This window comes from Podarcis bocagei, assembly GCF_964188305.1.
Source record: "Podarcis bocagei genome assembly, chromosome: 8".
NCBI lineage: Eukaryota > Metazoa > Chordata > Lepidosauria > Squamata > Lacertidae > Podarcis > Podarcis bocagei.
The window spans coordinates 32,418,431-32,431,265 of NC_138133.1; the positions used below are offsets into that span (position 1 = coordinate 32,418,431).

Consider the following 12,835-nt stretch of genomic DNA (forward strand, 5'->3'; position numbering starts at 1 on the left):
AACCTTCCTGATAGAATGTGTTTGGAAAGGAACAGTATTATTAATTTGGAAACATGCCAAAAAACCCACCCAACACCCTAGCAGCAACTTTCAGAGAGCGGAGGTCTTTCCTGCATGCATTAGGAACATTTGTGTGAGGTTATCCCACTGCTGATTAGGTAAATCAAAAAAAGTTCCCAGAACTTAACATTTCCAGGGAGAGAGGTTCTGTTAATGACTCTTAAACTTGACTGAGCATGAAATTAAAAAAAGAGTCTTCAGTCACTCCCTCTGGTGTTTAGATGCATGCCAGCCGGCACAGAAAGCACCTACACTACTTTGGTGTGTGAGAAGACAATGGAGCCATGAGATTTTTATATAAACAACTTTGTATTCATGGTGAACTCAGGGAATACTAAAGTGGTCTGTTGATAGACTTGCACTTGGTGAGTGATCAAATCCCATGTCAGCCACCAGGACCACTGGCACTAGCATGCGAAGGATGCACATGATTCCATAAGCTACTAATGTTCCTACATACCGAACAGATCTGTTCCCGTGTAACAAAAAGGTGATCAATGGAGAAAGGGAAAGAAGAGGGACAGAATCATCAAGACCTACAGAGGAAACGGGAGTTGAGGAAGGAGTGTTCAACTGTATCAAAAGCAGGCAGAGAAGCCAAGGAGGATAAGGACTTGAATAGAGACGTTTTGGATTTAGCAGGATAGTTTTGGTGAGGGCAGTTTTAGTGGAGTGCTGAGGGTAGAAGGAGGGGGACCAAAATCAGGCTTGAAGGAGAGAAAGTTGAGGAGTAAGCAGTATGCTCAGTGGCTTTGGGGAGAAAGGAAATTGCACAATAATTGGCGAGAGCAGATGGGTCAAGAGGTGATTTGTTTATTTTAGAATAAGGGAAGCTGTGTTTTACGTATATACTCCTTCCAATCTGTAATGTCAGTCTTGGTGTACATGAGTAAGATCTCATGCAACCCTGCACTATAATTATTAGATTTATTTTGTAGGTTGCAGGTGCATCAGAAAGCGGGAAATGAGTGAGACTGAATACGAGTGTGCAAATACATATTATTACTGGCACACATCAGGTCAGAATTATTCAGCAAATACTCTGAAATGCGTTTGATCATACACTGGAAGTGTTAATAATTTATATTATACCTTATTAGTAAAACCTTTTGTTTCTGCTGCTGTCGCAGCCAAAACAAGTTGAAAGGCTACTTCCAGAACAGTTAATATGTTTGCCTTGTTGTTGGTAATTTTTACACCTGACTTTGGGGATTTCATAAAATATAAACTATTACTGAGGTTTGATTAACAGTTCCATTCCCCCCCCCCCCAATATATGTTCTTTGCTTCTCCTTTCTCTTGTTCTATTTGAACAAAGTGCCCATTAAAGTGAACTGGGATGGCTGCTCTCAGTTTTCACTTCTTTCATGCAAAAACGTACATATTTCATGCTGTATTGTCAAAAAGGGAAAGGATTAATTATTAAAATTCTGTCATTATGGGCGGGGGAGCGCCTTGCGGCATTTCAGGGATTTCATGTAAATCTATGATGTTTGGGTCTGGGGGAGGAATCCCCATTAGTAATGAGGCTTCTCAAGACACAGTTAATTTCAAGCTGCAAATGTTGGATTTAACATGACTTCAAGACATGACACTGAACTCATTCTCTGAGTGGTTTTAAATATTTGCTAAATATTGATACTGACAGTATACTAATGGTATTTACTATGTGATTCGTATAGTAGAGGCCACTGTCCAAAAAACAAATAGTTTCATGCTTTGCTCTAATTCTCTTAGATCTAATGACTGATATAAAAATAATCAAAATAGTTTTGATGCCACAGATATGTACTGCCATTGGACGTCCAGTTTTTAAGGGTGGTAGATTGTAAGCTCATTAATATGCCTTGGGCATTTTATTACTAACAACGGTTGAAAATTCATGATGCAAAAAAATTATAATGGTATCCTATTCTTTATATTGCTGTTTCTTCCTATATTGTTGCATAATTGATTATTTTTGCCTGTTCCTACGTTTTATCTAGCCCGTTTGTGTTTGTAAATTTTTGTTTCCAGTATTCTACAAAAACCATTCTTATTATTATTATCATATATCAAATCCTATAGGTAAGAAGAAGCAACAGTGAATCCAATGTTCAGTACATCCCTATATCTTTTCCATTATAATATTTATCTTTTTCCATACAGTGCTTCTTTGATTCTGGTGGTCCAAGAACAAGTCTATCACAAATGATAAATATCACCTTTCACAGTTAGGAATTCGAGAACATTTTTGTCTTGCTTATCAGGAAAGCAGCAATAAACTCCGATAAGCAACTTGTAGTAATTTTCCTCAAGCGTCCATATTTAGCAGAAAGGTTTGGCAGTTATTGAAAAATGTTCCCATATTTGCATAGATATCTTCTCTTTGATGCCCAGAGTACAATTCACTGTATTTCTTATACCTTTTTCAAATTTATATTTTTATTTCTGCAAGATTTTATAGATTCTTCACAAGCTTTGTTTATTATTCCTTCTCCCATATTATTAAAACTCTTAATTGGATATTTGATCTCAAAAAGTAATTTAGATGGATCTAATTTGGGGGGAAAACTCAAACTAAGCAGAGAACCTTTTACCCAAAGTTGATTTTTAAAGAAAACTTAAATTGTGTTGTCATCATTTCATCTGAATACACAATTACCCCTTCATGTCCCATGTTTTTCCCACATAAATTCTAATTAATCATCAACTACAGAAGCTAGTGGGGATTTGGGGCAGGACTTGTTCTTACTTAGTATTTATCCCAGATCTATAGAAGATTAAAGTGCCTTTTTCTTTGTACCCCGGGAGCATAAACTACTGTTGGCCAATAATAATGCTTGTGGATAATGTCTTAATAAAGCTTTTTCAAACAGACATATCAATAAATTTGGATTTTTAATCCAATCAATGATGCCTTGGACATTTTCCCAGCAAGTAAACCATATCATAAAAACCTCTGCCAAGAGAGTCTTGGGTGTTGTTAGCTTACCAAATTAAAGAGTAAAATGAAGCATTCTTCACACTGGAACTCTTGGCCTTGGCTGAAACTCAGAAAGAAAGATTGGCCCTGCAGTAAACCATATTCACTCATTAGGCTTTCTTTGGTCATGCAGATACTCCTATTCTAGTTTAGGTAACATTGATCAAATTAGGCATTTGTCTAAGCACAATTTATAAATGTAAAAATTTATCACTTAGAAAGTAAAACATATTCACTGAATATAGGGTATACTGTAAATTGATAATGGGATAAAGAAAACTAATAGGCATCCAAGGAAATAATTAGATTCCTCTGTGCAAGCTTTTCTTCCAAGTTTAATCAGTCTACAAAATGAAGTCTATTATGAGGTAGCTTTTGTTGCAAATTAGTGAAATGTTTAATAATTGGTACTCTGTGGTTTCCAGTTTATTTCTCCATATAAAGGTTAATTAGCTTTGACTCCAGGAATGAATAGCTGTAGCCAGTTATTAATTTTTCAGATTCATTAGGCAATTGATTTTAATTACTCTGTCTGTCGCTACATGGAAATAGCCATCTATTTATGTAATATTTTATGATGGAAGCCTAGTACTACCTTCCGAATGGTGGATACAGTTTAGTATTCTTTTATTCCCATGGCTTTAACACCTTTCTGCATAACAACCTCACGTTCCACAAGTTTCCAACACCTGTAGTTCATTCATGCACCACAAGTCATTGCTGCCTTAGATGTTTAAAAAGGAATCTGTGGGCCAGGGTGGGGGTGCTGGAAGGCAGGCACCCAGGGATGCAGAGGTCCTCTCCCTATGAGCCTAGATGTCAGAGAGGGAGAAACAGAGCTGCTGGCATGCTCCTTTGGTGGAGCACAGAGCCTCATCAGGGAGGGAGGAGGACTACAACCAGCCAGGAGGGTCTGAAGGAGGAAGAGGTGGTGGCAGAGCTGGAAGCAGAGAGGCAGGTCACTGTTTTATCATCAAGAACCAGACGCTGCCTTCATAAGTGGAATCAGACAGTGCGCACATAGCCGACACATAGGGCAAGTTGCCTCATCTTTAAAAGCTTGGTGGGAGGGCTGTGTCAACCATTGGGACATCTTTCATTTGCTTATGAACCTCTTACCTTGCTCATGTACCTTGTAATCTTGACTACTAAACCTTGTGCTTGCTGCCAAGGCTATACTGCTATTAGCCCAAATAAAGATAGCAACACGTACTGGTAAATAAGGATGATATCAGTGTATTTTGGGATGGGTGCCTGACAGCTGAAGTAATCAAGGTACTGAGAGTCCCTGTGGGATCAAAGGCTAGCTCTGAACTGAAGATCCAGGAGGAATCTCCTGGAAAGGTCTAGATGAGATACTGGAAGCAGGTTTATGCACTTGTAGCATAAGATGATCATTCCAAAGACAAAGTTGATCACGAGCCAGGAATTCATCTGAAGGAGGATTGCTAAATAATGTAGGGCAGTGACGGGGAGGAAAATTATATAGGCAAGGTATGAAAACAAGAGGGCCAGCAGGCACCAATGTACACAGAGAGGGGAGGCAGATGGGCAAAGAGACAAAGACAGAGACCTGACTGATAAGTATTTTTAGTCACACCACGTCAGTAAGAGCCAAAGGACTGCTGGAGTAAGTCAGATTGGGCAGTGATGGATTTACTGTTAATACACCAATAGAAGAACAACAGGAGTATATACCTGATGTTTCCTTCAGGTTTGTAACCTTAGCAGCAAAAGCGGTTGTAAGCACACCTGGATATTCCTCCCAAATGATATCTATAATAGAAAACAATGAAATAGTGCATATTTCAGGTGCTGGGAAGCTACAGTTGGCCATAATCTTCCAGAGTGTGTGCAGTGAAATAGATGCACATGCCAATCACACATGCTTTTTTCCCCCTGTGTGGAAAAGTAGCTCCGAGTATGATCAATAAGATGGATGTTTTAGTGCAGGCACCTCCTGAGAGAGATGGGGAAAGAACTTCAGAGGATGTTAGAAGACTGCTGAGCTGGCATACTGTGGGACAGAAATTTTCAGACTTAGTGGTGCTGTACAATGGGAAAGACAACAGTGCTGCTGGTCCACTTTATCACTGACTGCAGATTTGCCTTTTAAGGAAACAGAAATACTAAAGGGAAAATACAGATCTCAAATGAATTGGCATGAGTTATGTTGTAAAATAGGATTTTAGTCTACAGTGATGTTAACAGCTTTATTGCTTTGGCAGTTAATTTCATTGAAAAAGCCAATTCCATGTTGCAACGGCCTCAGCTCTTTGTTTTATACAATTGTACTATATTATTTAATTTATTCTAAGCTACAAGAGAATTGGCTTGTTGAAAGTTGAAGGGAATTTTCCTTTGTACTTGATATGTGCCAAATGTTCTTTGCATCTTTCTCAATTTAATTTCTGCATTTCTCCACAGGAGTTCAGACATGCACTGGAGAACAGCTCAGAATCAAAAGCCTGTCCATCTGCTGAGAGGCATAAAGGACCATTGAGCTACAGGATGGCAATGCAGTTGCCTTGGCAACAAGGGGGAGGTGTACTGAAGGCGCTGTCACTAAGTGTGACTCTTCTGGCAGTCCTTATTGCCTTTTACTATCGAGGTGTTTAAGTGGAAATCTGAACTGAATGATGACATCGTCAGGAAATATAACAAGATGGTTGAAAACGTCAGAGTAAAAAGTCGGACAATTTATACGCCAAGGCCTTACCTTGTAATCATAATCTAGATAAGACTCTCCTACATTGGTATAAGTTATTTAGTTATTTTTCCAAGATCAAGTTAACAGGCTTTTCCACGCTTTTGCATTTTAAAAGAAAGTGTTTGTCTGCATATACCAGATTCATATTTGCCACCCATAGGTGTATGTTTTAGAAAATTAAGTTATTGAAGTATTTTTCTTAAGTCAAACAGTTGATAATGCACTTATGTGAAGCCTTATTAAACTTCCTCTCTTAATATACCTAGAAACATGTCATCTTTTGTGTCTTAATGAAATGTTCAGTTCAAAAGTTGCTGGGCATTCAGACTATAAAAGTTGTAACTATTGATTTCTATTGTTATATATTTTCTTCATGTTCATAAGAATGAGTAGTTCAGACTCTAAATGCAAACAACAAAACTAAAATACAGTAAATCGCTTTAGAATCCATTCTCTCAAATACGTAAAGGTCCAGAGGAGATAAGGCAATATTGAAAGTTGTGAATGTTTTGCTATTCCCTCATTTAGTGTCTTTCGTCCCTGGCTAAAGCATCATCTGTCCATATGTGCTTCCTAAAGCAAGAACATGTGCAGATTACAATTTTGCAGTTCCCCAAATAATGACGCATTCTTGAGATTGGGTAAAGCAGAATGTTTTCTTGGTTGGTTTTCACCCATCAGAATGCCTCCTGCCAATTTGCTACAAGTGAGTATCTCTGCTTTATCCTTTATAGGGTTGATCTTCATGAGTACCTCCATCCCAAATTCTCACTACCTATGGACACTCCCACCACAGATGAATAAAAGTATCAGATTGATAGCAAACAGACCTGTAGTCTGGGGTCACGGTACCCAGTTTGTGTGTTACTTTCACTTGGGTATAATACTGTCTGTGGATTGTTTTTAATATATCCTCTCTGATATAGATAGAAGCAGATAATAGACACTCTACTTTCCAGATGCTTTCCCACTGACTAGGTGGAATTTCCACCATATATCTTCCAAACCACACTAAGGGCAATCAGTCTCCCATGGTATGCTAGTGCAGCATACAATACATATTTGAAACCATGCCTAAAACCAAGGCCTCAAAAGTTGCAAGACTCTAAGTAACCTGCTCTTGAATTTCTCTGCTGGAAATTAAATTACTGGCCTGATGGATATTAGGCCCATTAACTTGAACATTGGATAAATCTTGTCTCTTCATTGTTCTTCCATCAGTGGATGGGTGTAGAAATTTATCTGTTTTTATTTATTACTGCTTATATTATTTTTGAGAAGGGGGATCTCCAAGTAGTTTACAGCCTATCTTAAAAGATCAAATACAAAAAATTCTAGAGAAATTCTGCATTACATAAAACACCACAATTAACAGCTTAAACATTGGCATAAAACATTTCCCCAAACAGCCACATTTTTAAATAGTGTAATTAGCAACTAAGCAAAATAAAAATAAAAATAATCACACTAACCTACCATATGCCCAATCAATCATGCAATTAAATGAGCCAATTAAATTCCCAGCCCCTTAAACAAAAAGAAACACAGCCTAATCTAACCACAGCTAAAATGCATCCCACTCAGTTCCACTCAAACACACCCTTACATAATCAACAGACTCACAACAAACACATAAACACTATAAACTGAAATACCCAAACTTCACTCCTCTTGCACACCCTTCAGTCAAACTATCCACACTGTGCAGCCAGTCCCAGAGTTCAGTGTCACATCCTTAAGCAACAATCCCCCACATAACTTCGCTATGAGACTCATGACAAAGCTAGCAAAATGCCAACATACACAGCAAGTAGCAACACACACACAAGCATTCATACCAAGCACTCCCCATCTCCAGGCTCTCACTTTGGGGATTACAGAAACCACTGTCAACCGTAACACTTGACCTAAAGTAAAGTAAAATCTATTGCCAATCATATTACCATGAGATACCTGAAACATGTAAACATACATACACACACACACACACATTAAATTTATATATTGCTCTTCATCTTAGGATCCCAGGGCAGTTTACAGCATATTGCAACACAAAAATGTGTAATTTAATAAACAAAACAATAACCCCGCTTCCCCTTCTACCTGACCTCTAATCAACTTCCGTCATCCTGATTTGACCTCCTGGCAGAGTAAGCCACCCAGTAATTCTCATAGTTGCACTTATTAACATGACTTGAGGTGAGAACACTCCAGCAGATATTTGCAAGGAGAACCCTGATTTGCGCTTGGCATACCTTTGCACTCATCACCTGAGGTTGGAAACTTAAATCCTATGGATATGGGCACTTTGATTCCCCCTACCCCACACTCTAGACCAGGGTTTCCCAAACTTAGGTCTCCAGCAGTTTTGGGACTACAATTCCCATCATCCCTGACTATTCATCCTGCTAGCTAGGGATGATGGGAGTTGTAGTCCAAAAATAGCTGGAGACCCAAGTTTGGGAAACCTTGCTCTTCTTTCCTTTGGTTCCTTCCCTGGGCGACTGACCCTTTAAGAGATCTTTTTCTTAAGCCTCAGTGTTCCATTTTGGTGGCAACTATCCTAGCTCAGGTGGCTCCAACCTTTGGTCAGCTTAGCTGCCCTTCATACCCTCCTGCTCCCTTTTATCATCTGTTTTTGTCTGAATCATCAGGCAATGCACAGCCTTTTGCTCCTACTTCACCTGTAGGACTCCACTGGCCTTCACTTCTCTACCACAGAACTCCCAGGCAACCCCATGGGCTTGGCACCCAAGACAATTTACGAGCATCTCCCTTGGAAGAACTGTGTTGGCAGTCCCCTTGGAACTTTTCCTGAGTAATCAGCCTTCTGGTTCTGTGAAAAGCAATGCATCCTTTCCTGTAATAAATTGTATATTCTTTTACTCTAAGCCTTGGTCTTTTGTCTGTTGATTCCACCTGATATAACTATAACGTATGTTCAATTTGCCCTGTGGTGACCCTGAGCTAAAGATCTAGTGCAAGTTCCTCCAGTACATGGGTCTTTCTTGCATTGAAGGGGGCTGGACTAGATGACCCTTGGGTTCCTGCCAACTCTACGATTCTATGATTATTCAATACAGGTAGGCAAGGTCCCACAATAGCAACCTGGCCCAGGAGAAAGTAGCCAAGACAGGCATTGGGGCAAATTCCACGATGCTGTAGCCAAAAGATAAGGGAAGCTGATCTAGTACTTGGGGACTCAATGCTCACTACCCAGTGATTTGTGCCTATCTATAAATTGCAGCCCGAACTACCTGCCACGTCTAGGACACATGCAAATATCTTTCACAAGCTGACTACAAACAATCACCCCTTGGTAGGAAAAAAAAAATAACACAATGCTTAGGGTGTGTGTGTGTATGTGTGTGTGTGAGAGAGAAAATGGTACCTTCTGAGAACTCCGCCACCTCTGTCACATTCCTGCCTGCAGATTTCTGAACATCTGACAGTTCCTGTTAATTTAGTCTCACTCCCCAGTTCAGCTCCCCATATGGAAAGCTGGAGTGATTTTTGAGTAACAGCAAGTAATATCTAAAGTGGCAGCAACTGGCAACTCTGATACTGAGCTTGGTTGCAGCCATTACCCAGAATCCCTCTGTTCTTTTTGAGAAGCAATTACAATTTCACAGGTTGGAATTAAAATTCCCTGCAGTATGCAATAGAGTAACAAACTGTCAAAGTGATTTCAAGCTGCTAATCTCTCACCGTGGAATGAGTGAAAATAGAATTCCTCGTACCCTGTGTACAGGGCTGACAACTTAAAAAGATTTCCAGTGCCTCTGAATACATGTGGGAGAACAGCATGGTCTGCCCACACACAGGATGTTTCCTAATATGTGATGTCTATAAAAATCAGCTAATAGCCTGTATGTTTGGGTTTTTTTTAAAAAAAAACTTGTCATAATGTATGTAAATTCAAGGTGTCACAAAGGCCAACTCGCTGCTTACGCTGGCAAATGCAGTATTCTATGGTACAATCACAGTGTGATTTTTTCTGCCCATCTCTCTTACCCTGGTGCTACTCAGTAATAGTTTTGCATTCAGTTACTGTGGATTAACATTCTTTCAAGTGGCAAATATCCACAGCTGAATTTAGCCCAAACTGAAAAAAAGGAACTACAGGCCCCGAAGCATCACGAACAGAGCTTAACAAAACAAGATGTGAGGTTATAGGTACTGTTTCTGCCAGGGTTTTTTGTTCCCCTATTGTTGCTGTATCCTGGTCTCACAATTTTAGCATGGCTGTACTCGCAGCAAACATCTCTGTGGAAAATGAATTTGTGGTGTTGAGAAGCTCGTGTGCAGAAATGTGAGGTGCCGAAGGATAGACGGGAACCTGTGGCATTCCAGGTGTGGCCACATTACAACTCCCATCATCCCTTGCATCAGCCACACTGGCCAAGGCAGATGGGAGCTGAAGTTCCAATAATATATGGACAGATTCCCCGCTCCTCCAGTAAATGGACCAGGGACAACAACCCTAAATGTTATCATTGTTACATCACTATCCATGTAAACAGAGCTTTACAAAGACCGAGAAGATGGGTCCTCAATGGCTGGCTAAGGAAAATGGCAGATGCAAGGAGCAGAAATGGAAACTGCTTAAAAGAAAACAATGGGTGGTTTTCTGTGTATTTAGGCTTAGTTACATTAGGAGATGGGCACTAGAGGGGTAGCATAAAGGCTTCGCAGAAAAAGTGACTGGCACCAGGTCCCAGGCATCCAACAGCACATTCTTCCCTGGGCCATGCTTTCTGAAGGGGGAAGAAAATGGCCTAATTGCCAGTTAGATTTGTAAAGTCTTTTTTGTTATGTTTGCCTTGACTGGGGGAACTGCCTCATAATTGCTGTTACTTCATTAGTATTCACAAGGCCTGGCACCAGCAGTTAAAATGTATCCATTAGCTTTTCAGCTAGCACAAACTCCACAGGCCTTAGGTGAACCTCTCTGGTCTCTGAAATGAACTGTAGCAAGAGCAAAAGGGAATTCCTGCAAGGCTGGCTTTCTTGAGCTATTTGGGAGGAATATATAAGCAAAGGCTTCAGGCGCTTGTGCAGGTTGCCTTCCCCACACACCGCTCCTTAACTGCATAGTCCGGGCTGTGACAGCTATTAAGAGGGTGGCATAGAAAAGATGACAGTGGCACTGCGGGTGTGAACTGGTGCTTAGTGAGCACCAAATTTAGAGCTCGAGAGCTGTCTGGTTTTGTTCAGAAGAGCTTGGGGTTGAATGAGATATGATGGACACATGCATGCTAGTTTCTTGTTGATGGAAGTCAATATGGGCTTCTGATGCAATCCTAATTGCTTGCCCCAAGCACTGAGGTATGCTTAGGCAGTTTCCAAGCTTCTGCCGTGCTTCTCAGAGATTATTTTTAGTAAGCCGCTCAGGCTTGGAGCTTTTGCCACAACTGCCAGAGATTTCCTGACTTTGGCTGTGTAAGGGTTCCCTGCTGGGCTGATGTGGATCAGACCCTGAAGCAATGTCTTTAGACAGCAGGATTCTGATCACTGTGTGTACAGCCTTCAATGTCTTCTAGGCTTGTGCTTCCCAGAAAGGCTGTTCAAAGGTCTCCTTCCCCTCTGCCATCTGTGAGATCTCAAACTGAGAGAGAATGTGAGTTCCAAGAACTGTGCAACCTCTTCCACTTAGAAACTATAAAAGACAGGTGGTAATAAGCAGAGTGGAATGAATATTGTCAGAGCAACACCTATATGTATGTATGTTAAGCATCATATAAATGTGAAGGGCAATACACACAGGAAGAGGGAGAAATAGGACAGAGCCTTGAGAAGGTGTGCAGCAGCCACTGCTACTATCTGATAATGTTATGCTGTGTTTGGAGGCACCCGTTGCTTAGACTGCCAAAGAGCTGCCTTGTTCACTCAAATCACTGGCAAAACAGCCTGCACACTTTAGCATGCACCCTTCTGCTGTGTGCACACTTGCTAATCTGGCACATCAGTGCAAGGGATATATACTTTAAACCATGACAGTGTACCCAAGCACGACACTGAAAATTGTGTTGCATTCAAAATACAGTGGTACCTCAGGTTAAGAACTTAATTCGTTCTGGAGGTCTATTCTTAACCTGAAACTGTTCTTAATCTGAGGTATCACTTTAGCTAACGGGGCCTCCTGCTACCGCTGCGCTGCCGGAGCACGATTTCTGTTCTCATCCTGAAGCAAAGTTCTTAACCCGAGGTACTATTTCTGTAACCTGAAGTGTCTGTAACCTGAGGTACCACTGTATAAGAAGCAGCCTCATGTATCTTCTATGCACAAGATATGCTTTATAGATAAATAAGGTTACTGCATCCTTAAAACAATATCAAACTCCAAAGCATTAGATCTGTTTCAGTCAGAAGGAACAAGGACTCTAGGATATTAAGAATGCAATCCTATGCACAACTCAGAATTAGCTCCACTGAACACAGTGGGACTTGCTTCTTGGTAAACATACATGTAACCAACAGATTTTAATTACAGTTCAACAATTCACGGCTTTTTAATGCAGAGACTCCATTGCATTTTCTACTTGAATTAAGCTAGTGTATAGAGCTGTGTTCTCCAGTCTTGGGTCCCATATGTTGTTGGACCACAAACCCCATAATCTTTGACCATTGGCCATGATAGTTGAGGGTGGTGGGGGTTGTAGTCTTAAAAACCTCTGGGAACTCAGGGTTGGGGAAGGCTGGGAAAGAGGACAGCATTTGCAATGCTACTGCAAATCTATGAGACCATTGTCCAAATAAAAGATAGGTGAACTTCATATTGTTTGCTTCACATTACATTTATGGACTGTAGCTTTTGAATCACCTAGTTTTTGTATGGAAACTTGTGGCTCTATTTTTTCTGAGAGAGTGTGAATGTTTCAAATATATATCTACCTACACTTAACTGAGCAATTTATTTTTATAGCAAAGGGAGTACACAAGCTTTCAAGTTTACACTACATATGTCATCAAGCAGCCTAGAACGGTTCCCGATTCTCAGAACCTATTACAAACACAAATATTTTTAGTAATTTAAAGTGGCCTTGCCGCGAGAAATTTAGCACATCAAACAATATGTTATCTAGCATGAGCATTAAAGG

General features: G+C 40.3%; 1 protein-coding gene and 1 long non-coding RNA gene across 8 annotated transcripts in view; one reads left to right on the forward strand and one right to left on the reverse strand.

Moving 5' to 3' along the window:
- Positions 1–8,626, forward strand: part of CDKAL1 (CDKAL1 threonylcarbamoyladenosine tRNA methylthiotransferase) — a 239,059-nt gene extending 230,433 nt beyond the window's left edge. For all 4 annotated transcript variants that reach the window (XM_081206418.1, XM_081206417.1, XM_081206419.1 and 1 more), the window contains one exon: positions 5,453–8,626. In XM_081206418.1, the coding sequence (XP_081062544.1) occupies positions 5,453–5,644 (192 nt within the window). In that variant the 3' untranslated portion in view covers positions 5,645–8,626. The remainder of the gene's footprint in view (positions 1–5,452) is intronic.
- The window catches only part of LOC308593936, a 95,731-nt gene that overhangs the window by 20,374 nt on the left and 62,522 nt on the right, over positions 1–12,835 (reverse strand). The window lies entirely within an intron of this gene.